Source organism: Taeniopygia guttata, chromosome 13 (assembly GCF_048771995.1).
Source record: "Taeniopygia guttata chromosome 13, bTaeGut7.mat, whole genome shotgun sequence".
Lineage (NCBI taxonomy): Eukaryota > Metazoa > Chordata > Aves > Passeriformes > Estrildidae > Taeniopygia > Taeniopygia guttata.
In genome coordinates, this window is record NC_133038.1 from 7,050,753 (window position 1) to 7,077,993 (window position 27,241).

At 41.3% G+C, this 27,241-nt stretch overlaps 1 protein-coding gene across 9 annotated transcripts in view; it reads right to left on the reverse strand.

Moving 5' to 3' along the window:
• The window catches only part of EBF1 (EBF transcription factor 1), a 269,110-nt gene that overhangs the window by 91,476 nt on the left and 150,393 nt on the right, over nt 1–27,241 (reverse strand). For all 9 annotated transcript variants that reach the window (XM_032750927.3, XM_030284314.4, XM_030284316.4 and 6 more), the window contains exon 7: nt 7,471–7,552. In XM_032750927.3, coding sequence (XP_032606818.1) covers nt 7,471–7,552 — 82 coding nt within the window. The remainder of the gene's footprint in view (nt 1–7,470; nt 7,553–27,241) is intronic.

Here is a 27,241-nt window from a genome sequence, read left to right on the forward strand (position 1 = left end):
AAATTATCCTTCAGTTTCCACGCTGAAGTAGATAGAGATGTTGACATTGCAAATGAGAATCGATTCAGAATAAAAGAAAACAAAAGTGTATTTTGTGAAGTTGTAACGAGTTGCTGCCTGCCTCGCCCCCACCCTCCTCTGCTGCTCTCCCCTCAGCACAGTCACTGCAGGTTGTTGGACTTGCCCAAATTTCTCCCGAGCTCTATCTTAAGGAGTACCTATAGGCATGTTTGTGTACACACACACACACTTGACAGTGGGGTCTTGATCTGGAGAACACAACCCTATTCATCCAGTGTTAGAATTATTTGTATTTCTCAACTTATCTCAATGTCAACACCTGGGATTTGATTTGAGGGAGACACAGCAGGACTGCACTGGAGGAAGGATCAGACACTCCTGCTCCCCAGAGCTGCCCAAGGCAAGAGAGGAGCAACCCAGCTGGGGCAAACAGGTAAGTGATGAGTCCCAAGTAGAAGACCCAGCTGCTCCAAGGTGTCCAGAGGGACTCTTCAACCCTGAGGCTCCAAAAGAAAATCCCTGTCCAGGCAGAGGGCACATGAGCCATGAAATGTCACGGTGAAACAAGTCCCTTGCAGAGCTGTGAGCTCATCACCACGTCTCCTCCTACCCCATTCAGACCAAGCAGTCTCAGCCTCTCCGGTTTTCCTTCAGCCACCCCTCCCACAGCCTTTTGGGATGGCATTCCCAGGGTTTCACCCCAGCCAAAGATTTGGCCTTCAGCTGGCTCCTGGTTTGCCAGGAGCACGCGTTGCCTTCGAGAACTTTGACTAAAACAATAAGAAGAAATGACCTACACTTCTCCTTACATTAAACAGGGAAAGGGATTAAAGACTGAAACCCACAGAGATATGTTTATTCATGCGACCTCTTACAACCAAATATAATAATTGTCTGTTAATTGCAGTTTCAGCTCCCACCTCATGCTTCGACATGTGAAACAGCAATCAGCAGCTCCTGTTTAATCCACCTATTATGTTGACTAATTAACTTTGCTCGACAGTTTATTTCTTCCTCCATTATCAGCCCCTGTCAGCCGCAAGCACAGTGCCGCAAAGGGGGACCTCAGCCCTTTTGATTGATCACCGATAGATTGACATGCAGATTAATTTAATTAGAATCACCTCACTTGAGAAATGAAAGACAATGGCAAGGGGGCTAATAGATCTGCTCTTATAATGAGGCAAGCCTCCAGAGCCACGGCAGAGGATTTCTGATTTATTTTGCTGAATTCCCCAGTCGCTCTGAAAGGCTCTCGCTTTAATTGTTCTTGGTTTTGAGAGGCTTTAGCCTCTGAAGAGGTGAAATGCTTTACAAGGATTGGCAAACATTGCTTCAACTCTCTCAGGAAGCTGCTGCCTCTCAAAGTTGGTCAAATGGGGACACTTAAAGGATCGCTTATAACTATTCAATTTCATCACTTGAATTAGAGCTAAAAAAAATAAAAAACATAGTGAAAGGGAAAATTTTCTACCTATTTCTGGCCCTCAATTAAAATACTCAAAAAGTAAGCAAAGACACTAAACTGCCCAGAGCAGATCCTGAAGTCTTCCTCTGGAAAAGGAGGAATACAAAAGAGAATATTTTACATCTAAAAGATCATAACCCCATTCCTCAGAATGTCATTCCAAGCAATAGACTTTTGTGTGTGTTTTAAGTGAAAGATATTAAAATACAGAATAAATGATTCAAGAGCTCCTACAGATGGAAATTTGGGAAAAAGAAAGCACCAAATACTAGAGAGAAGTTTTTCTGAAATCAAACTAAGGAGAGAAAAAAACCCAAGCCCTATATATAAAATTCCAAAAGGGATTTCAAAAGTAATTTATCCATTGAATTCCTGAGGGGTAGAATAAAGTTTATGATATTTTCAATAAAATATGATCTTCTAGTAAGTGGCTCGGGGTTTGCAATCTTATTTGTGCACTTGCAACCACTGTAAATTCTTCACAAGTGGGATTTTGAGCCAAATCGTTGCCATTGCCTGTCACAGCTCAATGATTTATGTCAGCTCCTTATCTGCTTTTATGAGTCTGATTAGATGCATATGAAAATTAACAAAATTACAATTAATAACAGTGGCTACAAGATAAAATATTTTCTCCAATTCCAAAACCCTACAGGTACACACAGACTTCACACTGAAACTGATCAATCCCGGGCTGAAACCAAAACTTTTAACATTTTTATAAATGGGATTCCAGAAAAAAAATAATGAATCAAGAGCAGTAACAGTAAGATTAACCTGTGAAAATCCTGTATCTGAGTAGCTGTTGCTATGCATGCTGCTTTCTAGGTAAGAACTTGAGGAAACAATCCTGTTGAGGTTTTATGTGAGTAAAGCTACATTTAATTTCCCCCTCCTCAGATTTTCAAAACTGTTGATGCAACATATTTTGAATTACTTAGCACTATCTTCCTACCTCCCTCCTGAACAGTTTGATTTACTATGAAGAGACCACATTGGTGTGGCTCTTTGGTGTCGTTAGCTGCAGAAACTATAAATGGAATCCCCAAGTGAAACTGTTTCCAGTCTCAGGAAATGCATAAAAAAACCCCCCTTATGTGTCTGTTTGGGAAAAAAAAAGATTATTCATAGCACACCTGTAAGAAGCAACAGGCTCTTGCTGCTCAATTCTTTAAACAAAAAATCTCATTAATAGAGGAACATTAAATGCGCACTGCACCAAGGAAATATAAATGCCTCTAATTATTAATAGTGAAAAAATGCACCTTGAATATTGTGTGCCACAGTTGCCTTGGATTGCTACAGAGCACTTACATACTTACAAGTTCTACTCATATTTTTTAATCTAAAAAAATACTACACTCTCCTCATTTTGATTTTGAAACGACTGGGATATGTTCGAGTTAAAGCACATGCTAAAACTAATTTGTGGAGAAATCATAAAATTAGGGGGAGGGGACAGCCAGAGTATATGTGGAATGGGCACCAAGGCATCCTAAAACACAGACTGTAGCAAGAGGGAAAGGCACACTACAGTTTAATAAATGATTAATGAGGTGCTGACACATTAATGTAAGCACAGGGACAACCAGGTCTGCCAAATCTCAAACCTTTCCAAATTTTGTCAACAAAACACAGTTTTAATTTGAGACAGGCAAACACGGAAAATGATTTTGAGCTTTAGCTTTAGCCCTTCATAGATTTTGAATTTAAATCCTGTATCAACACCAGGGGAGACAGAGGTATGAAAGAAACACATGGGTTTACAACTTTCTTCAATGAAATTGGCACTATCGAATGCAGTAACGTATCCCAGCTCTGTGGATTATTCTGCCTGCCATTAAATAGTTCAGTTTGTGAATACTTTGGAGCTTAGATTTTTTTTTTTCTTTAAATATTCAGAGACCAGGAGCCTGAAGATCAAGCTATTTATCCACGTTTAGCACTCGGCCTGTTTATTTGGTATAGTACCTCACCTAATATATCAAAATTAAGCATTGCACAACTCCTGATTTTTAACCACAGCCCATTAAGCTTTGCTCACTGATTAAGACATAGCATTTTCCTTGTGCATTCAATTTTCTCCAGTGTATAGTAAGGGATCTTATATTTTTGCAACATCCCCAATACCCAGTGGCAAAGGCAGAGAAAATCTGACTAGGATGATTTCCAGGTTTGAAGTGTGCCCTAAGTGTTAAATATGTAACTCCAGTGCTTGCCACTCTTCTGAAAGCTATAAATGGCTCGAGCACATCTTTATTTTCATCACCACTTGGTGACCTCTTCCTACAATGTGTTGACTTCTTTATTCTAGTAACAAAAAATCACTCTCCATTTAACAAGACACTTCAAAAGGTTCCTAACTAAGAGCACATAAGTACAATACATTCAGTAATTTTGCTCACGTGCTCAAGGACAGGCCAGGCACTTAATTACCTTGTTGAATTGGGCCTCAGCTCTCACTGCTATTTTTCAGTCTCTTTTTCTTTTTTTCTTTTTTTTTTTTTTTTTTTGCCTTTGCCTCCTCTGGGGATGGAGCCTTGCATGTCCAAATTCCATTATCTGGGATTCATGAAGCATCATCTCTGTCTCTTATGCAAATTTGCAATAAGACACAAGTGGCTTCAATTCAAACATGAGTGGCAGCATCCCATGGAGGCAAATGAGCAACCTCTGCTGCAGGAGAGGCTGTGGTAACAGAATCAAACAGCATGGCAATCTCTAAGTGACTTTCAAGGTTTTCATAATAAGTGAATGTTTGGGGTTTTATTCAGTGACACAGCCTGAAAAGTTTCCTCTAAATTAAAACTTGACATGTGTCAGTTTACAAGCAGTTCTGCTAAAACAAGAACAAGAAGACAGCTAGGGCACCTGGGTTTCATTAATTACAATAATATACAAAACTGTTTAGGTTGTATGAATGCATTTTTAGTTCTGAAAAATCAAATCTAGCCAGAGTTCACTCATGACACCATCTACTTAGTAGCAGTATTATTATTACCACTAACTGGGGCACTACAGCCCATCCCACCAAGAATGATGCCTTATTGTGATGAAGAATTCACAACCAGACTGAGTATCTGCTCCAGAGGGTTTCTGGAATAAAAAGGCAAGATTGGGCAAAGGTGATAATACACAAGAGCACCAAAGGTTTTGTGCAATTGGACTGATGAAACATGGAGATGAAATTATTTTCTCAAGGACTAGCAGGAGTGTGAGGCACAGCTGAAGTACTGTGCAGTACTTGACTTCTCCTCCTCCCTGACTGTCTCCTTGTGCTAATAGAGACACAACAAACACAGCCAGGGCCAGCACTGCTCCAGCACACACACTCTGCTGGCACTCCACACCCCTCCACTTGTCACATCCTGGACATCTCAGACATGCAGAGAAATTTATTTCCTTCCAGGCCCTTCCAGGCCCTAACAGCTTTTATGTTAGACTTATCACACTCCTACATTTGCAAGCAAAGTTCAGGATAAAACCTCCTAATTAATTTCTGATTGTGACCCTGAATCAACACATGCTCTGCCTCCTCTCTCTACTTTCTTAACATGTCTTTTATCAGGTGATAATCAGACAATTCCATGCTGCATGGGAAAAAAAAAAAAACAAAACAACTCTAAAATCTACTAAGAAAGGAAATTTTCTACAGGACTGGTCCTTAGATAGTGCAGGACTCACATCCTTGACCCTTCATTGATTCTCCCATCAAAACCATAATCTGTGTTCTAAGAACTTCCAGCAACTTTTGGGGACTGACGAATGACAGACCAAATGTTGGAACGATCTCCTGGCAGCTTCAAAGTCCTGCACAAGTAGGGGAATGAAGGAAGGAATGTCTCCATTTTTGTGTGTATAAAATGAGTATGGTACCATTTAAAAGTATCTGGAAATACCTTATCCTTACGGTTTTTAACCAGAACTTCGACATCACCACTGGAGACCTTGTAAGTCACTGGCAACAATTCAAAGGCAGCTGATAGCAAACACAGGGGCACAGATTTAATTTGGTTCATACACAACACTGCCTCAAACACCCAGGAGCACCATAGCATTGAGATACTACATGTACACTCAGTCTTTTTCACCCTAAGAAATGATAAATGAAGCTTGGACTCTGTAGAGCCCAGCTGTTTTATTTTAAGAAGTCTATTGCTAAAAGACCAACAAGTTCAAAATTTAAAAAAAAAAAAAAAGGAAGAAACAAAAGCAGCTATTGTAAAACAATAAGCCTGGGCACTGAAGAGAACGCTTCAATGCCACCCTGTATGAGAGTAGGAGTGGTTCATTGGGCTGAAAGTGATTAATTTCTTGAAAATGCTGAGGTCACACTAATTGACATGACCTGTGTAATTAAGCAGTCTCTGTTTACACACGGAAAGCTCAACTGCTGTGAAGCTGGGTTTGTATGACAGAATGTCTTTACAAGTCAAGAGATCAACAACCTTTCCTATGTCCTACCTCCCCGCCGACACAGCTCCTGATTGCTGTTCTGAGGGACACGCACGGCCATTTCCATATGAAAATCAGCCTCGAGCCTGGGCGAGCACAGCCCCAGCAGAGTGAACATGTTGTGAAGCAAGCTCTGACAGGCCCCAGGGGTGGCTGCTCAGACTAAATCCCTGTGCTGGTGAGAGTCCTTTTCCCACATTCTCTTTCCTTGATAATGCCCTCTGGAATCACAGGAGAATCGTGACAGAGGGAGGAGTGTGGGGTGAGAAGCTGAGAGCTCTGCCATGCTAATGCTGGCTTTTACACTGATTAATTTAATCCCTGTGGCCACATCTCCTCACTTCTGCACTTCCCTGCTCAGAGGCAAATAGCATCCTTCTGCCTTCCAGCATTGCCGCAATTAAACATTTCAACAAAAGACATTCTACATATAAATAATATTGCCACTTACATAGAATTCAACACTTGTATTGAAGTGCAACAATGCTGGAAAAGAAGCAAACAACGTCCTGAGTAACTACAGAAAGCAGATATATTTTGGAGTTGTCTTTCTCCAGAGACCCATGTGGTCCATGGGACAAATCTCTTGTTTCTTCTTCAGGACCTTGAGGTAAAGCCCCACAGACAGATTCTACCATGTTTCCTCCTTGGGCTGTATTCACTCCTCCCACCAAAGGAGAAAGCTCTTCGACTTTCTATCCCATATTTTTATTCAGCACATACCCAAGTAAAGCATTATTGCCACAGTCAAAGAGCATGTCTTCAATAAAAGTGTTGGAACAATTATTCCTCAGCATCGCCACCACTCCACTGTGCTGCCAGCACTGGGGAAGTGCATGTACAGACCACCTTCCCAAGAGACAGTCATGTTCTTCATCCCAAAATGAGTTGTGACACAAGTGGAGCATAACAAGATGTCCTCACATCTGAAGCTGAATTGGTATTTCAGTTCCCAAGCCCCAGTGCCACAAGATGCAACAGTGGGGAAGTACCAGCCCAAAGCATCCCAACAAAGAGACACCCACTGGTAGCTTTTTCCAAGTGTTCACTACAGGGATGGACTTTCAACCCATCAATGCATGTTTATGAGTCTTTACCACTGCTCAGGGGTAACACACATAGTCACAAGCCTGATTTTATTAATTGCTCTTACACCTTCCTCTGCCCCAGCCAATAAACAAGGTGCTCACTTAGTGTCTGCATGAAAACAAATAGTTCCCCATGGAGAGAGAAATATCTCAGAGCAGGGGAGCCCCATAGCTGAAAACAACAGAGAGGTCATTTTGATTTTTCCTTTTCATGCTTTCCCTTCCGGTGAAGATGACATTATCTTCAAGAGTTCTCTCATCCAGAGCAAGAAAACTCAACTACTTCCTGACCATTCTGCTGCGACAAGAAATCCTCAGGCATTATTTTGTGACCTTATGTTTTTAGCATCTTCCAGTGAATTATTAGGTTAGTTTGGGTCAAAGTACTTCTGTCCTAACAGCTGCTGATTTTTAAAGGAGGAAGCGTGTCCGACTGACCTGGAATCGACGCATGTCTCGAGGGTTTCCTGCATTTTTTAGGCAATTTTGGTTACATTTGAGGAAAAATTTCAAGAAGAACCTGTGGAGAAAGAGAAACAAATATTAATGCCTTATAAATAGGGTGTAGTATGTATACATATGATAGTAATATAAATATGACATCTACACATTTGGTCCAACAAAGACTTATCAACATCAGTATTCCCAACTCAGACAAATCACCCCCCTGCCCATCCAAAGAGGGAGTGGAGCTTGCATAGACCCCATCTAGCAAAACATGTGAGCACATCCTGAAAATTTAAACACTAATTTCATAGCTCTGTTGTGTCAGAGCCATTAAAGTTTGCAAAGTCAGTCCCTCTGTCACGCCAGGCTGGCTGTGCCATCAGAGCAATGAGGAACAGACATGATTTTCAGCACTGCAAAAAAGGGACAGAAAATGCTAGACATGAAAATTCCCTTGGGTATAAACGGGGCTTTGTTTTACAAGTTCACTGTCACCCACAGGTTTTGATTTAATACAAAAATAATGAAAATGTTCCATACAGTTGAAATCTCCCTCCCAGGATTAAACCAAGTTTGTGCATAAAATTAATGCTCAAACAGTGGTTAATGGAACCCAAATCCCTGAGAGAAGGGGAAAGCCTTGGTCAAAGGAATGACTTCATGGAAAAATGAAATGTTTTTGATGCAGTTTATTTCCTGACCATACACAGTTCACTGAAGTAGCTATATGACCCTGACATATATCTCTAAGAGAAGACATTGCCTTTTACGAAGCCAAAGAAAAAAGCAAACATTTCACTGAAAATATTTCCTTCAGTGTTATGCATCAGTGGACTGTAAATTCATAAAGACAAGTCAATGAATAATAGTGGGTCTGAGATTCCAGGCTTCCTCCCTGAAAGCCGAAGTTTATCAGCCTTTTGTCCAAAATAAACTACAGACTAAGGTCTACTAAAGCTCAGTTGTGCAAAGTTTAATCCTACAGCAAGTTAAAGCCCAGTGTAACCAGACAGGGCAGCATTACACGTGCAATAACTATCAGTGACAAAGCAGAAGTTCCTCTGCCCTGTTCCCACATACAGGAGTGGAGTGGGGAACAGTTTGATCCTGTTTTACTTGAAATCTGAATGTTAACTTTTGCAAGCAGCCCTCTTTTAGCACCCAAGCTGAATGCTAGGTCAGCACAATTTGCACAGATTGTCACCAAGAAAGGCAACACCACAGGGTAAACAACTTCAGAAAATCCCTTTTTGATGAGCAGCATTCTTTGCCCTGCCCTAGTTGTGATGCTGCCCTTCAACAAGGCAAGTTTTCCTGCTTGTTCCTCCATGTCAAGGAAATCATACACGGCAAATGGCTGCAACGATAAACCGAAACTACGAGGGACTGTTTTCATTAAAGAAATGCAATGTAATGAGGAGGATTATCAAATGTGATGCTTGGGATTATCAAGGACTAGATCTCCTGGCCCAGGAAGTCTCTTCTAGACCTGAGCTTCTAAATAAGAGCAAGCAATCCACATAAAATAAACATCCACAGCAGGGGTTTGGAGGCAGTGTTTGTTTAACAGAAAGAGCAGTGCAAGTCATTGCATTTCTCAATCAAGCAGGTTCTGATATACAATAATGGAAAGGTGGTGCTATTTGCTGTACATGTGCCTTTTTAGCTGCTAATGGCCAGCTGTGACAGCCTGACTCAGATTGTGTAGAAGGAGCTGTCAGCACCAATCTTGGCATCTCGGATCCAGACAACTGCTTGCCACCAGGCAATGGTTTGTACTTGTGCCAGAATGGATTTTGAGAGACAAGCAAATAGGGCATTAATTCCGCCAAAGAAAAACGAAAAGTGGGGAGAGTTGGGGATCTTACAGTTCAGATGATGGCTGTCCTGTCAACAGCTCGTCACTTAGCTCACGAGCTATGAAGGGCACAGACATCAGATCCCTCTTGCCCTAAGCTGGCCCTGTCTCGCGAAACCCTGGCAGGATTCGGAGACCACCCCTCCACACGAGATTGCTCGCTGAAATAAAAAGCCTGACCATCTGTTCAGAGGCAAAGACATCTCTGTCAGCTGGTGCCTACAGCCTCGAACAGGCCCTTATGTGGCAAAACCTCTCAGAGCCACTCACTCTTTGGGGAGAAGCTGGCGCTGCCCTGGGCTTACCATGGGATTTTGGCGGCTTCGTCGAGGACTGAGTCCAGCAGCTGCCCACCCGGTCTGCCACAGCCCCAGAGCAACACCCCAGGCCCTGAGGGGAGCTGGGGCATGCAAAAGTTAAAAATAGCTAAAAGTTCCCAGTTTGTATTCGCATAGCACACAAATAACTGGCAATGAGGGTTGGTGGGTTGATTAAGGGTTCCCCAAAAAAGATGGAAAACTCTTTGTGAAGCTCTATGGAGAAACACTGGGCCTTCCCTCCCCTTACAAGCTCTGAATTCATGTCAACTCAAAGGCTTGGAAAGTCACTCTGAAATACAAGAGTTTGCTTTTTGAGGTCTGCAAAACTCTAACCCAAAATTTCACAGTCTAACTCCATTTGCACTGTGCTATAACCCCCAAAGGCTACAGAAGTTTCACCAAAATAAACTGCAGAAGAAATGAAGCTCATCTGCTTAAACCTACCAAAAAACCTCAGGCAAGAAAGCAAGCAAACAAAACTTCTTTTGAATTAAACCAACTCCAGAAAAAAATTAACTTGCAAAAATAACAGCATTTTCAGAGGAACGCAAAGCTTACACAGCCAAGTTCACACACTGCATGTTAAGCAAAAAAAAAAGTCACCAGTTTACAGAACACATTCTGCCAAGCGCCGTATTTTAATTCTACTGAAAGACAAAACAAACGACGGGGCTGCACTTTGTTTGGGAACACACCAGAGCTGGAGTCCCCCCAGCCATACAAAGCATCCCACACTCATCCAGGCAAGAGCTGAGCAGCTCCTGGGCTGGCACCACACCTGGCTGATGAACCCCCACCTTGGCAGCAAGGAGGATGAGAAGAGATTAAGAGAAGAGTAGAGCAGAGCAGTTTGACTCATGGGCCTCAGCCCAGGCTCGTGGTTCCTGCTTTAAACCGATTGTTCAGGTGCCTTCATCACCTCAAGCCCCATCCTGCCAGCATTGCTCATTAGCAACACTTCACTCTGCAAATATTTCAGATTTGGATTGACAGCACTGGTCCAGGAGAAGTGCCAACAGAGCTGAGCGCTTTGTAAGCATAAACCTCCATCCCCATTTGCTCACATTGAGCTTCTTCACAGTGGGTTATTTTTTTTTCAGTTCAAACTTTCCCTGCATTTGGCAGGACTGTGTACCATTAATGCTAACCACAGAGGATATATAGCGTTAATACTCACTACTGGGGTCTGAAATTCATTTCCAAGATGAAAAAAAAAAAATGTGCAAAACACAGGAGTGTCAATAAAATCTTCAAGTCTCTCTCCAAACTTATGTGACTGCTGAACACCCGCTCTTCTGCCACACAGGAGCCAGTCATCAATTATCCTTATTGCTACCATTGAAGGTTTGGGGTTTTTTTCATGAATCAACCAAAACATATTTTCTGACTCCCTTCCTGTCTACTACCATCCCTGGTGTGAAGAGCATTTGTGTATGTGGAGCAGAGAAACACAATCCAGCTCCATGCAAGTCAGCTCAGGTCCAGGAAAAAAAACCTGCATTGGTATTAAACCAGAGAATTCCATGCATCACCTTTACCCCACAGTGACATGGCTGGAGTGTAAGGAAGGGAACTTTGGGGGAAAACAATTTTAGATTATATTCAGGTGTCCTACGATGCTGCTCAGGGCAGCCTGGAAAAACTGCTGAGGTAGTGACGTTGCTGAGCAGTTAATCTGTGTCATGCATGCACTACAAATCCCTGAGCAACTGCAAGGTCCGGTGTAGAAATTCATCCTCTGGTTAAATAGAAACCCCTGGGCTGAACCAGGCCCCAAACCAATGTGAACTTCTACTGGCCAGGCAAAAGCCCTAAAAAATGTACTATTGGATGTTGGGAATGTTCTCTCCTTTTCTCACAATTCAATAGAAATTCCTTTTTTGGAGATGAAGTTGTGGGGTTTTTTCTAACAAAACTGTTGCATGTCCAAAAAGATGTTGGTGCCAGTAGGACTGTGCTCTCACCCTCTGCTAGGGAGGAACTCTACCCCAGGCCTGGTTCCTACTGTTATTCCAGCTCCTGAAACCAGCTCTGTCCTCACTCTTGCCCCATCCATCCTCTGATTCCCCATGTTCCACTGATGGATCTGATGAGCACAAGACCAGCTGGAGGTCACTCCACTTGTTTCAAATACTTCCTGCCACTCCCTGCTGGCCTCATGTTCCATCACACACCAAACCCTTTGGGTTTGTGCAACACCTTCCCCAGCAGCATCCCGCTCTTTGCCACTACCACAGGGATTTAAATTAAACCCACGGCAGAAATGGAAATCCAAGTAATGAAGATGTAAGAGGATTTTGCCTTCCTGCTTTTCTTGCCACTACAAATTAATACTCATGTTTATTAAAAATAACTGAAGAGTTAAATTAAAGAAAGCAAGCTCTGACATGATGTACATCGGCTCTTCTGTCACTCCCCTGAAGGAAATTTAAAGTAACTCAAACACGAAGGCTTAGCAGTAGGATTTTCTTGCCATTGCCACAATAAATATGTCTGTGGAAGGAGGAAAAAAAATAGTTGGAAAGAAGACCTGCTGCATTCCTGATGCTGAAGAAAAGCTTGTTTGTTCCTGATACATTGGAGAAGTTGTTCAAGAACAGTTCCTCCATGTGAAAATACGACAGCTGTCATGGTGCCAAGGTCAGCCAGACCAGTGGCTATCCAGAGTGAGTGCTGGTTATACAGCTCAGAGCTGGCTAGGGCAAACAAAACTGACAAAACAAACCTTTTCTGTGGTGTAAACACATTTGATAGAAAAAGAGCAACTTCAGACTGCTGGATGAAACACCGCAGCAAGTATATGTGGGTTTGTAAAATTAGTAAAACCAAAATACACAGGGCCAAGGCAATAATTAGCAACTTTCCATCAGATAAAAGGATTGCATGCCCATTCTGTACGGCACACCAATTCAGCAGAGTACTAAATATGTGCATAAATTTAAATATACAAGCAGTACCGGTGGAGACAAAGGTACCACTCACATCCTTGAGCGTGTCCAGCTCTGCTGTCAGCCTGTGTCTCACACAACCTCTGATGGGTATTTTGGCTCTGGTGAAAACTTGGCATAGCCAGAGGAACCAAAGCCAGTACAGGGGTGAGCCCAGAGGTCACCAAGGCTGCCAGTGCACTCACTGCCACTGCTTTGTTTGCTCCTGCAGGGTTTTCTCTGCACTTTTCACACACACCTCAACCTATAACTTCTCCTACAACTCCTGGTAACTTGATCTACTCAGTAATCTGTTGCTAAAATAAAATATAGAGAAAATGCTATTTCATTTGGAAAAGTAAATAATAAAAAGGTAGAGAGGGTAGGTTTAGATTAGATATGAGCAGAAACTTCTTCCCTGGAGGGTGGGGAGGCCCTGGCACAGGGTGCCCAGAGAAGCTGTGGCTGCCCCATTCCTGGAATTGTCCAAGGCCAGGTTGGACAGGGCTTGGAGCAGCCTGGGATGGTGGAAGTTGTCCCTGCCCATGGCAGGAGTTTGGAATGAGATGAGCTTAAGATCTCCTCCAACCCAAACCATTCTATGACTCTAGGATTCCATGATCTATGAAATGTCCCTTTAGAAACTTCAGAAGGACAAAGTTAATTTTTTCCCTTTCAAGTTGAGTCTTCCTATTATTCCTAAAACTCCTATTTTAAAATTGCGTAAGTCCAAACACTGGAAAACTTAGGCTAAAATAAAGCTTATTTATATTCTTGAAGAATAATTTCTTTAATTTTCCAACATTTTAAAACTTCACTTGAAGGTTGTTTTTTAGTTTTTTGTTTTGTTTTGTTTTTTTTCCTGCAGGCCTTTTCACATACAGCTCCCTGATCATGTCAGGTATCTTATTCACAAAAGAATAATTGATAATTACACTGATGTTTACCAACATGAGGCTGAGCATGGAAATCAAATATAGGCATGGAGAAAACCTCCTATTACCCACATGTTCACAGCTGGATTTTACTTGCCTCTTTAGTCAATAAACAGCAGTAGCTACCTTTTGTGGCATTTTTACAACAGGAAATTTATTCTGCAGAAAAGAAATTAAACACCAGATACAGCCATCTAACTCTCTTCTAAACATAACCTCTTGAGTTATCAAACATCCTAATTAGGAAAAAAAAATCCCAAATCTGTTCTTTCTGGATTCAGTGCTCTTACTGATTTAAAATGGAAGCCAAATCAGACATGCATTTTTCATTTATGGGATGCTAAGCAATTCACTGGTTTACAAAACGAACAAACACCAAAACTAAAGGCATGGAAAATTATTTCCTTTACTAGAAAACATATATCTTCCTCCTGAACTGCAGAAAAGATCCAAGAAAACCAATGTGATGCAGAGAATAAAACTCAGGCAGTCAGAGCCTGTAGACTGAAATTTTTCATGCAGTGTCATAATAACAGAAATAATAATAATACTAATAATACTAATACTAATACTAATACTAATACTAATACTAATACTAATAATAATAATAATAATAATAATAATAATATTTTTGTGAGCTTGCTGTTGCTACCAGAGCTCCAGCACTGCCAGGCTTTGCTGTTATCAATACAGTAAATATTCAGCTCAGCACAGCAAACAGCTGAGGAGGCACCCACACAATCACCAAATTAGAAGGCAGGACCACCCAAACCAGCCTTAAATTACTCATTGCTCACTTCAGCAAGTGCTCCCAGTCACTTTTCCTTAGGTCTGTGTGTTCTGCACAGCGAAGCACAGCATATCAATTTTTCATCTTGCATTTTCGGGACTCCTCTAGCTCCCTGATACTGAGTTATAATGCATCCCAGAAACTTAGAGTAGTTTGGGAAAGTGTGTTTGGCATTTTCTCCTGTGAATGAGTTAAAATCCCAGAGCGACTGCTTTGGTTTCTTTTCCCAGACTTTTAATAAGAAAAGAAAGAGATAACACCATTGAAAAACAACATGACAAAACAGAATTAAGAACAGTCCAGAGGTAGATTTGAATGCTCAGTTTTTTGTAATTTAATTTTGCCCCCAGGTCTCACATTTTAAATATTTTTTTTTCCTTTCAAGTAGAGAAAATCTGAATTTTCCTATATCTCCTTACTAGTGCCCAGCTCCAGTATCTAAAATTTTTATTACACTTGAACTGCAGCTACCTTTCTATCACAAACAAAAAGTTGGAAAGAGTTTATGCCATCTGTGTACAGGGGATACACAGGGTATTTGGTTGATGACAACCATTGTGAATAGTAAAACAGTAACAATAAAAGCTAATTAATTTGCTTCAGTTTAACCACTTTTCCCTTCAGTCTCTCCCCATTTCGCTCCCATTTCACACCTCAAATGCTAGGGCATAAAAGCGAGTTAACTATTTTTAATTTTGACTGAAGACATTAGACTTCAGTCATTGGAAAAAACGACAAACCAGCCCTGTGGTCTGTCATAGTTCACACAATGCCAGTGAATTAGCAGCCCTGCCAGAGTCATACTTGAGCAGAAAGAGCCTCTGTTCAGTGTAAGTGCTGACAGATAACAGCAGTGCTGTTATTGCAATACGATAGCAGCATTTGCTTCCCTGCTTCCTCAAGGTAAACTCCTGTAACTTTAGCATGGGCACCAAAAAGCAGCAGAGGCATCAGAGACAGGGGATGTTGGAGAGCAGGGCTAATCCAGCCCTCTGAAGCTGCTTTTCTCACAGCAAACATGAGGCCCTAAAATGTTTCACCTTGAGCTGGGGGTGCTGATGATGTATTTTTTTCACCAGCTTTCTGAGAAAGTTAAAAAGATTCACCTGGTAAATATTTCATGTGTAGAAAACACATTCCCCACCTTTCCCTGGACCAGGCACATGTAAATCCCCTGCATGTAAAAGTGTGGGCAATCTGCCTGTACATACAATAATTAATGATTCCTCAAATAACCTGACCCCAAGAATATCTTTAAGTAACATTGGCACATGGGTACCATCACCCAAACCTGCAAAACCCAGAGGCTGAGGCCATTTAAAGGACAGGTGGGTGCAGAAAAAGTTCTGCACAATCAGAAGATGAAGTGTTACTCAAACCCCATCTGAACAGAAGCATCCTCAAGCATTTACACCAGGTGTAGACATGATCTTACAATGGTGAAATCCCCTGAGACCTGGCTCAGAATCTGCTTAATTTTCTCCTCAAGATGTCTTTTATAAGTTGAAGATGCTTTAGGTTAAAAAAAAAACTAAAAAAATTAAAAAGGGGCAGGAGGTCTGCTTAGACTGATATAGAAATTATTTTTGACCAGATCTATGTGTAGGACTGATGGCCTGAAGAGAGAGAAACAACCAAGGTGTTCTTAGATCTCTGATTTACAATAACCCATAGTATACGCCAGTAATGAGTCAGAAAAACATAAAACATCAAGAAAGTGATTATTGAGTAAATTAATGTCTCAAAAACATTTAAAATACACAATCCAAGGATTTTCCAGAGAAATGCAAGAACTTTTCACAGTGCTGTGTGCCCATGAGATGCTGAGTCTGGGCAAGCTCAGGGATGCTTGGCTACAGCTGCTCCAGTGCCTTGGGATCACTGCCAGCGAGATCTACATTGCAAGACTGGGATTTACTGCTGGGATGACACCCCAGCCTCAGCTTCTGCATCACTAAATCCTCCAGAGAACTGCAACAGCGATGGACAAGTTTAAAATGTGTCTGTAAATCTCCTGTTCACACAGTCCTGGGTGGAACTTACCTCACCTGGACCACCTCAGTAATTAGAGAGAAGTATTTGGGAAGTGCAATATGGAGAGGGATTGATTGCATCCCCTCCTAAGACAACTTATGCTTCATAGAACACATTAAATGTTTGCTACAGGTAAAGTGGAAGCAGTGAAGGACATTATGTGGGGGAAGGGAAAAAAATTAATAATTTTAAGGTTTTAAAAGCTAACTTAATAAATCAAAAACTATAATGATCTGGGAACCCAGTCAGTCACTGACAAAGGACAAACTGACAGAGATGCTGCTGGGAGATGGTCCTCTTGAATAAATCCAATTATTAAAAGAAATCTTTCAAATAATTTAGTAGTGGTGTTTCTAGAATTAGCTGTCCAATAAAAAAAATACATGCAAATGTACATTTGTATTTACCCAAGACAAGATCAAGTGCAAAAATGTTGTGGAAGAAACTCAAGTGCTGCCTTCAGCTCCTGCCCACAAGCTGGACATTCCATCCAGGGGTTCCCATTGTTTCATGATATTTAAGAGAATAAAGCCCTCGTTTCCTTTGCAGCAGGGAGCTCTGGCAGTGAGCAGAGGATCCGGAGTGTAGTGGCTATTTTGAGAGCTGGAAGGAAGCAAGAGGCTGCTCTGTGCAAAGGTGGAGGCACTTGGAGCTGTGTGTGCAGTGGTTCAACAACAGAAGACATGCCAGGGGTACTTGAAGGGGATCAGGAACTGCCTCGAAGTATAAAATGCTGCAGATCTCTGTGTGTGTGCATGGGCAAGCAACACACACTGTAAAATTCACTGAGATATACCACAAATGGGGAAAATCTGAAAGATGAAGGGGAAAAGAATTTCTGATGTGCTGGTGAAGAGGACCACACTATATGTACTGCTGCAGATGTCATCAATAAATATTGCATATGTCTGCTACCTTTAACATGACATTGAAAGAGCTTAATTAACCTCAAAAATAATGACCTCTGCAGCAAGAATGTAGAAACCAATCATATCTGCTTATATCACAAGTTTGGATTAAATGCTTCAGAGCTTTTCTTAAAGCAATGAGCCTTGAATATGTAGGAAAAATTGTCCTCTTCTGTGTCAGAGAGATGTGGGAAAGGCATTGTAGGCTGTAGCTGCAAAGTTATCTCTTTTACCAGTTGGGAAAGGTGATCCAGCTAACAAGAATATTTTCTCCTGCCCTTGAAGCCCACCATCCAGTGAGGGTACTAAAGCTGAAGGACAAAACCCCAAAACTCGAGTAGAATTCAGATCAGGATGCTAGTGACAAGTTAGAACCAGAGCAAGGCAAAGACATGAGTCGGCATTTGTAAGGCATTTGTAGAATAAATCATGCTTATGGCACTGTGTACTTTGTTGGTGGGAACTATGAAAAACAGCACATTTAGAGGGAGCTCAACAGACGAAAAGCATTGTAAGGGCAGAGGCACAGCATTAAATACCTGACAGAGGGGAATAGGGAACAGCTACAGACAACTTCCATGGTGTTAAAACACAGACGAGGCATGGGATCTCCCCTGTATTCATGGATGCCTGGCTGTGTCCCAGATGCCCTTCTGTGTGAAAGCAGGGATGAGACCTGTGATCAGTCGGATTTACACCCACAAAACAAAGCATATGAGGGTCTACAAAGTACTAGATAAGTACTTCAGAATTATGACTTTTCTGTGTCGCTGCAGAGGACAGCATCAGCAATGGAAACTTTACAATAAACAGTTAAGAAACCTTGCCAAGTATCCAGGGCAGAAAGATAAAAGTTGTTCATCTACATCTTAGCAATGAAAGTTACAATTGAATGGACTAGGAAGTACTGAACAACGCTAAACAAATCTAACTATTCTATGTTCTATTGTATTTCTTTTGAGAGCAATTGTGCTGGACATCAGGAAGAATTTCTTCACTACAAGGGTGGCAAAGATTTGGAAAGAGCTGCCCAGGGGGGTGGTGGAGTTCCCACCCCTGGAGCTGTCCAAGAAATGACTGGATGTGACATTCAGTGGTTTAGTTGACACCATGGTAGTCAGTCAAAGGTTGGATTAATGATCTTGGAGGTCTTTTCCAACTTTAGTGGTTCTATGATTCTAAGTTTTACATCTCTGCTTAATCTCCAAATAAAAATTAAGATCAAGTTTGAAGAAATACTGTGCAGTGCCAGTGACAAACTTATCAGCAGACACGTGTTAGACAACATGCTAAAATACCCTCACATCAACTTGTCAACAATTACCACCAACTAACAGACAACCCTGACAATATAATGCTCAGGGCTTGACTGAAAATACAGTTAAATGTACACTATCACATAGAAATTACATGTGGATTTGAGTCTATTCAATGAAATAATATTACTCTGAGTTGGGAAGTATGGATCATTCTGATTACAACTGAATGACAAAGTTTCTATCTGCTAAGATTTCTTCCACTGCACAGAATAACTGCAACAAGCACAAAATGACTGCACTGCTCCTGTAGGGAAGCCTCTCTGCCAGCCTGGAGCTGCAGCATTGCCTGTCTACAGCCAGCTTTAGCCTTGGCATTGCTGAGTCCTCCACCAACTTTTCACACAAAGTCCATGGATATAAAGAGGCAGGTTTGGCTCACTGTGTTTAAGAGAGCGTGAAGATCACTTCATCTTAAAGATTCCCGACACTCAGTAGAAGCAGCTACCTGGAACTTGCAAGGACATTGAGGAGAACACTTTCATCCTTGCAGAAAGCGTCTTGGGACTTGTTAAGACTACAGGTGGTCAGACACTTGACTTTGTGTCTCTCCTGAAAGACGGCACCTCCAGCAAGGCGGCACTCCCTGGTGTGACACCTCTTCAGCAGCATCTGAAAGGGAAGCCAGCCTCCCACTGAGCCACCAAACGCTGCTTCCCACACTAGTGAGGCTTTTCCTTAGAGGACTCTTCTTTGAAATTAAAAAATTGTCAGTTTAGTGATGCAGTGCCAATAACTCCATGCGCTGTTGCTTTTGTATATCCTGCTTTAAAAAAATGGGTTTCATTACATAACAGGTTACAGCAAAGTGATGTCTCACAAGTTTTAAATTGAGATTTTTAATTTTTTTTTTTTTTGCACCTGCACATGGTTTCCTTGATCTCCATCCAGTCATTTAGAAGGCACATTCTAATGTTCACCTACATGTAACTTTGAAAGCAAGAGACAGATACATTCTGTATTCCTTGGTAACAGTTTTAGATTATTTTTTAAATTACACTTCCAAAGATCACAAAATAATGGGAAAAAAAAGCTTTTCTTTTTTTTTTCTCTTTTCAAAGGAATCTTTGTATCAAATTGTAGGCAATAATGTATTTGAGATACGTAAACCAAGAATGGAAGTGGAGCTGGCAGAACACCCACAGAACACCCTTGCCTTCATTCTAAAGAGACTTATGCTTTCAAGGTGTCCAGGCAGAAAATCTTCTGGAATTTAAAATATGTTAATAGCTCAAAGTAATGACGACTCCAAGCCAAAACCCCAAATTGGAAAGTTCCTGAGCCCTGAGCAACATTCAGTCTGCAGCAGTGAAAGAGTGAAACAAATTCAGATGGGAACACGCACACCTTTTGTGAAGTTCTCACCTGAGGTTGGCATCTGACCAGAAATAACCAGTTCAGACCTCATCTTGGAGACCTGAGCTCAGGACCAAGAAGTCTTCAGAATAAACTGAAAATGTCTTCCTGAAGTGCAAGAGAGGCTGGTTTCTCTTATGTCTGTTCCCAAACTCTCTCCCACCCATTATCTCTTAAAGGACATTGGCAAATGGCACCCCTTAGGCTGTATAAATCTCTGTAGAAGGAACAGCATAATTTTTCTCCCATCACGAACCTTCCAGTCTAATATTTGACAGCCTAGATCAGGTGCTGTCCAAACATTTATTAAAACATTTTAAATGATGAATATATCCAATTATTACTATTAATGCAGCTAATACTGACTAATGAGGGGGAAACACACTAGCTTGTGTCCCGCAATTCATTACCCCTGCCTTGTCAACAATTCAAAGCCCAAAACCTAATCATCCATACCGGGCCCTGTTATATTTCACACGTCACATTTAATAAGTCACTCAGTGCCTATAAATTAATGTAACATGTCGGCGTTTATGAGCGTGGCTTTGTCGCTGTTAACAAATGATGTGCTGGCCTGGTCTGCTGCAGCTCAGCAGTGACGAATGATGGAGGATGATTTTTCTCCAAACTATAAACTGCACACTGGGGACCACAGCCACACGTGGGCATGTGTGTGCACACCCATGCTGGGTGTGGGAATGGCATAGGATATACAAAATTAGATACCTGTTACAGGCATATTTCATACATTTTAATGTAGTAAATATTTTTCAGTCCAGTCATGACATTTTATCAGCACACATCATAACTAGTCAGACACATACAGAGATGAATACAAGTTGCCACACAGTATTACAGGGATGTATAAACAGCTCTTCAGCAAGTTTATCAAAAACACATCTCCTGAGTGTATCACGTTACAATTTCACTCACACCACTTTAAGCCAACCAAGTTTATAGATACTATCATTTATAACAACACAACACACAGGTGGGGCCAAATCTTGGGTTTGATTTACAGTTCATCTGAACACCTGTAATATTTCCATTCTTAGTGCTTCCCCAGCCAATCACAGCTTGAAACAGAAATGAAACACCACAGAGTTGTATTGCAGAATGTGATGTTAAACTGCAGACGACTGGCACAGCACCAATACTTCCTTTACTACTTCTTGAGCAAAACTGATTTTTTTAAACAATATGAATAAAGCATAACTTAAAGTAACAGAGTATATTAAAAATGTACATGTGATATACATGCACTTTTTAAAACCCTTCCTCCAATTTTCCTGAAAAAACTGTAAGCACTGGAAAGCAACAGGGAAAATGTTGGCATCTTTTGGTTACTTTGGTCACAGCTGTGGCAGGTTCAGGATTGAGGAAAGACATCTGGATCTACACACGACTGCATTAAGTACTATGTGCAGTAATAAAATTGCATGTTGCAAATGCATACTGTGGCCAGGAGGGAAGTTGTCACTGTAACCAGCTTTTATGGAGCTCAAGAGGTTTGTCAACAGCAGAGGAAGAAGACAGATAAGGACAGGACCCCTGAGAGTTGAGCTCGTCACCCCTTGGAAAGCTGAGTCTTACCAAAGCACAAACTAGGACTGTCATTTTGGTTTTATAACAAAGCTTTCCTGATAGTAAGGCCAGTTTTGCTCACATGGTATCTTTTACAATGTTGTATTCCATTACAGCGACAGATTCCTTATGAAACAGAGCATCCTGGAATACACACAATAATGCACTGCTGATGAGCTCACAGCCAGCCTGGGAGAGACAGATTTGACTGAATTCTCTGGATGCTTTTATTGCCTCTGTTGGGAAATGACAGTCTGTAAAAAAGGAAGATTTGTGGGAAAGGATCATGTCTGAAGGTCTGCCAGCACAAAAAACATTCTTAGAGAAAAACCTCTAGTGTGACAAAACATCATCTTGAGAAAATTTGTAAGTGAAAGCTCTTCACTTAATCTCAGCAGCCATGACTCAATGCTTCCATGTCCTACTAAAGCAACAATTCTTAAGAGCTGTGCAGCAGAAAGTCACTCTTATTTTCCAAAATCAATCCACCTTGGAAGGGCCATCCCATGGTTACAGTACTAGAGCAGGACACAGAAGACCTACATTCCTTTCTGTGCTTGGTACACTTTGGAAGCCACCGAGTCACTTTCAGGCTGCTAAAGTTGCAATTAAGCCCTCCTGCACATTTTACTGCATCCTTAGAAGTCAAAACACCTTTAAAAATCTACCTTTAAATCTCTCTGTCTTCTTTTCCTATCTTTAAAATAGGGATCATGACACTTCTCTAGCACACAGGTACCGTACAGATAGATAAAGACAAAGACACTTTCTAAAAGGTGTCACACACATCTAGGATTCTCTCATGTATTGTTGGCATAAAAAAAAATCTTAGATATTTTTAAAGACTTCTGATATATAAAGGGGAAACTATGTAGGATTTCATAGACTTTAAAAGTCTCTAAGAAAATTATTCTGTATAGGCTGGATCAGTGAAAGAACCACACTTACCAATTTGTTTTTCTAGGTCGTGTATAGGATTTTTTTTGGCACTTGATAGCTTTAGAGCAATAGAGATGGTTAAATTCTGTTGAAAGGCTTGAGCACCACTGATCCTGCACTCTACACACTTCTCGTTGAAGGAAACTATTTGGGAGTACAGTCTGAGATCAGCCACGACAGCAAAGACCAGTTCACCAGTTAAGGCTCAGTGACACCTCAGTGTCCTCACAGCCCATCATTTGCAAAATGCTAGAGATCATAAAGACTCTAAAAACCCAGGACCACATATTTTAACAATTTCACAGCAGAAAATTTATTTAGTAATTGCCTAATAAAACATGTGTCATTTTTCTCTAAAAGGAATATTGTATTTCTAGCACCTAACACAGAAATCATGTGGTGCAAACCCTTCCTCCAAGTAACTCTGTGACAACACCTATGCAAGCAGAAGCTGAGACCACTATTCCTGACCAAAACCAAATTATTAGAGCAGTGAAGCCCAAATAAACAGCATCACCATAATCAAATAATGTCAGCTGTACAGCACCCCCAGCACCTGGGTTCTTTTAATCCCATTCTCCTTCCTGTCATTCATTTACCATCTTTACTCCTTTCAGTTGAAAATTTTGTAGGGCAGCATGATATGATTTGTATATAAATATTACCTACCAGATTTCTATACAAAACATATGACAGATAAGAACAAACTTATGACAGATACTACCACAAAACTTATGACAGATAAGAACAAACTTCATAAAATTTTGGGGTTTTTCTTCCTTACATTCCTTAAGCTTTAAATGGGCAGGAAAAGCCAAAAGTAAGCTGAGCCAACATGAAAGCTTGGTACTGTCTGCATGCCACAGCAAACACACTTAGCTCTAGGAACTTCTAAAACTCCATGAGATAAGTGGAGATTGCAAAGAAGCCACCACACAGGCACTGCTTAGGAAAGCTTTAAAAACATGTGAAGTAGAACTACCCTGTTGCAAGCGATTCATAGAAACAAATCTTGAAAAGGAGAGAAATCTGCATGACAATAACATTGTTTCCTCCTCTGAGGGACCCTTAGGGCTCACAAAATCATACAGAAAAGAACACAGCTCTTTTCAATTCAGCCCATTGTGCAGAACGGTGAATGTCACCAGTTTATTTTATAATGATTTAACATAAAGAAAAATAAGGGCTCAGGCAGAGACATATTTTCCTCAAGAATTTATTGTTCACCAAAATGGTTTGTTTTGCTGAAGCATTTCTTTTTGCTCTATTTTTTTTTCTAGCTTTGTTCTAGAACTGCCTTTGGTCACACTTTGCTTTGAGAGAGGTTAACTTTCCATTGCCACCTCTTCTGTCACCTGCAGCCCCTAGATGTCCCCTGAGCAGTTGATGCTGCATCGGAATCACTGCTAAGCCACCAACCACCTCTTCCTTCTTTCACCACACCTGTCTGGCTCCTCCCTCCCAGAACATCAGGGATCCCTCTGGAGACACACGGCAGTGAAGCACCACCAACCCCAGAGTCACTCCCCTGGCAGCCGAGGCAGAATCCAGCCTGAATTCCAGGCTGAGGATCTCCTTTGATCCCTGCTGGGGGAACAGTGGTGGCCCAGGAGGACAGGAGCATCCCCAGCCTGTCAGCTGGAGCAGAGACCAGGGACTGCCTCCCTGAGGGAAACAGAGAGTCAGCTGGAAGAACATCCTTCCTAATCCCTGTGTCAGCAATGGGATGAGCTGCACTGAAGGGCTTGAAGCAGATCTCCTTCCCACCAGCAGCAGCTCCAGAGAGACCCTGGCTGGCTGTGCTCTGTGTGATCCTGGATATTCCAGTGCCACCACACACCTCAGCTGTCCCTTCCCATGTGCTCCTACTGCACTTCCTCACTACAGCAAGGACACGGTTTATCCTTTTTATGCACTTAGTCCCCACTGTCATCAAGACAGGTAAGGAAATACCAATATTCTCCTTTCAGAGAGGAGGAAAACAAGTGACTTCACAAAAACATGCAAGAGTTTTTGGTAAAAGAAAGGAAAATATTCCAGTGCATGGCTCTGCTAGTGACAGAAGTTCTACTCCAAGAATTATTTATTTTAATTAGAAAAGCAGAACAACTAAAAAAAATTAAAATAAAATCTATCTCAGCTTCATTTTCCACCAAAATTAGCACTTGGTTCAGAAAGCAAATAAGCCAAAAACTAAGCAGGCAAAGAAAACTCCAAGTGCATTGTATGTCCAAGCTAAACTGATGCAATTCCACATATTCAGTAACAAAAATAAAGTCAAAAGTAGGTCAGAAAAGCTGACAGAATTAATCACAGAAGAGATGAACAGGAAATTTGATGGAAATAAGATCACTGTTCATTATGAATTCACAGTCAGCACTTAATTGACTACAACAAACTTGAAAATACACTTGGTGAATGTCTGCATTAGCTGGACTTCTGAATGTTTGTAGCAGTTAAGATACACAAACTGATCAATAGTGTAAAACAAAGGAGCTCAGGTATGCATGTGTACTCATACATCACTTCAATAAATTACCCTGGGTGCTAACACCGGGGGAAGGAAGGGGGGTGGATTTAGAACAATCATTTTGGGATCAAGAGCTAAATCATTTCAACCACATTTTGATTTCTGCAAAACTCGGCAGGAATTATGAGGCTTAACAGCGTCTCAACAATTAGCATATTATAAATACAAAAATGATATATTAAAGTGAGAGGAGAAAAAGGCCAGCATTTTACACCTACAGTAATATAATTCCACTACTTAATGCAAAGTAACAGGCATTAGAGTGTTTGGGATCCTCTTGTATAGTGTTATCTGTTCTATCAGTAAATGAGACTATGTGAACAGTACAACCTATAAATAATTCAAGGCCTGAGATGGCAATTATAGAACCATGCACAACCAGCATGAATATTTTATGAAGGCTAAAACAGCCCTCAGAATGAATCATGGATAGATGAACACACACACATACACACACACTCAGCTGTTGGCCAAGTATTGCTCCCAGACATGGCTTATATCTGATCCTCACTACATCTAAAAAGAAAATTCCTGAACCCAAAAGTCAGAAGTTACATCTGTATTTTTAGATATTAAGAGATATTAAAAAAATAAATAAAGGGACTGCAGAAGAAAAAAAAAAATGTTCTGTTGGTGAAAGAAAATGTTTGTTTCCTTTCAAAGATTCTGGTAGGAATTCTAAACAACTTTTTCCTGTGCACAAAACGTGGCTGCCAAAAGCCAACCACGATGTACAAACCAAGGGTCTGCAAGGGCTGTGCAGCACCTTGGTCTGCAAAATCTGCCCCTAAAGAAGGACTTGCCTACATGGAGATATTTTCCAGTAGAGATATACTGGTGTAACTCCCCATATGGGCACTATTATTGCAGCACAAGAGCATTCACAGGGGAGTTAGAGCAGTATAACTACTCCAGCATAATTATACAGGTATAATTATGCCAGTAAATTTCCTTGTGTTAGCAAGCCCAGAGAAAACCTCCCTGTAAGGAGCAGGGAACTGCTGCATCCTGCCCCAGCACACAGCCAAGGGGCCTGCAGAGAAACACATCTGGGAGCAGAGGTCCCCAAACCCTGCTCCCCCTGCTCCCCACCAGGGCACTCAGTGGCACATGAGTAAATTAATAACACACTAGGAGAAAAATAATGAATTAATCTTTTACATGTCTATCATGTACACAGTCACATGCATGCGCACCCATACATGCTTTAGATATATTTATACTGTATATAAATATAGCATACATAAATACACATACTTTTATTTATAGGAATTTACATTTTAGAACATGTGTTATAAACACTGTCTGATTAGTCCACAGATCACCTCCTGGAAATGAGGATGTATAATTTCTCCCATTCTCCCACTGGCAAAACTGGAATACAAAGTTAAAACACCACCAGCTATTAAAAGAAACTGGGCTGGAACCTGAGTGACCATCAGATAGCTTTTCTATGCCAAATATAAACATATCTTTGATAGCCTGAAGATTTCTCACGTACAAATACAAATGATGAGACTAGTTTTGGGTGTATGGCAGTCTACATGCATGCATGAGAAATAAAGATTAAGACCGAACACAGAAAAATTATAGAACTACAGAAGCAGCAGCAGACATTTCTTAGTAATCTTAATACATTTTGGGGAGTTTTTTTTTTTATTTTTTAAGCTCTTATTGGGTCTTTCATTTGCATCTAAAAAAGGCTCTTTTAAGGCTACAATTAAAGCAAAGCCTTGCAGACAGGCTGCCGGGTCCTCCTGCAAGGATGTGCCCATGAATAGGGTCACAGTGTCACAGACAGCACGGGGAGCACGAACTCACCCACCTCACGGCCTTTTCCTGCATGACCCCTATAATTTTGTGGGTTTGGCAAACACAAGAGGCAATTGTGTCAGCCAGGGTCAAGCTGCCATTGTGGGGGGTTTGTGGGCAGGATCAGTATCTGAGGGAGAGGGGTTGTGTCACACTGGGTCAAGAGTCTGCAATTGTGGGTGCCAATTTGGCAGCTCCGAGGTGGGTTGCAGTTGTTTTCCAGGGAGGGAAGAGATGACCATGCTGGCAGCTCAGGAAGATTCAGGTAGAACTGAAGCTGTTTCTAGAAGGTTTAGCAGTGACAAGAAAGTGAATTTAGTTGATGGAAATGGGGAGATGGCAGAGAGAGACAAAGCATCCAGGAGCAGGAATGGTTTAGGATATCTGTAGGGGAAGATGCAGCTCCAAAGGGATCGGTACCTTCAACAATGTTTATCACCATGAGTTCAGTAT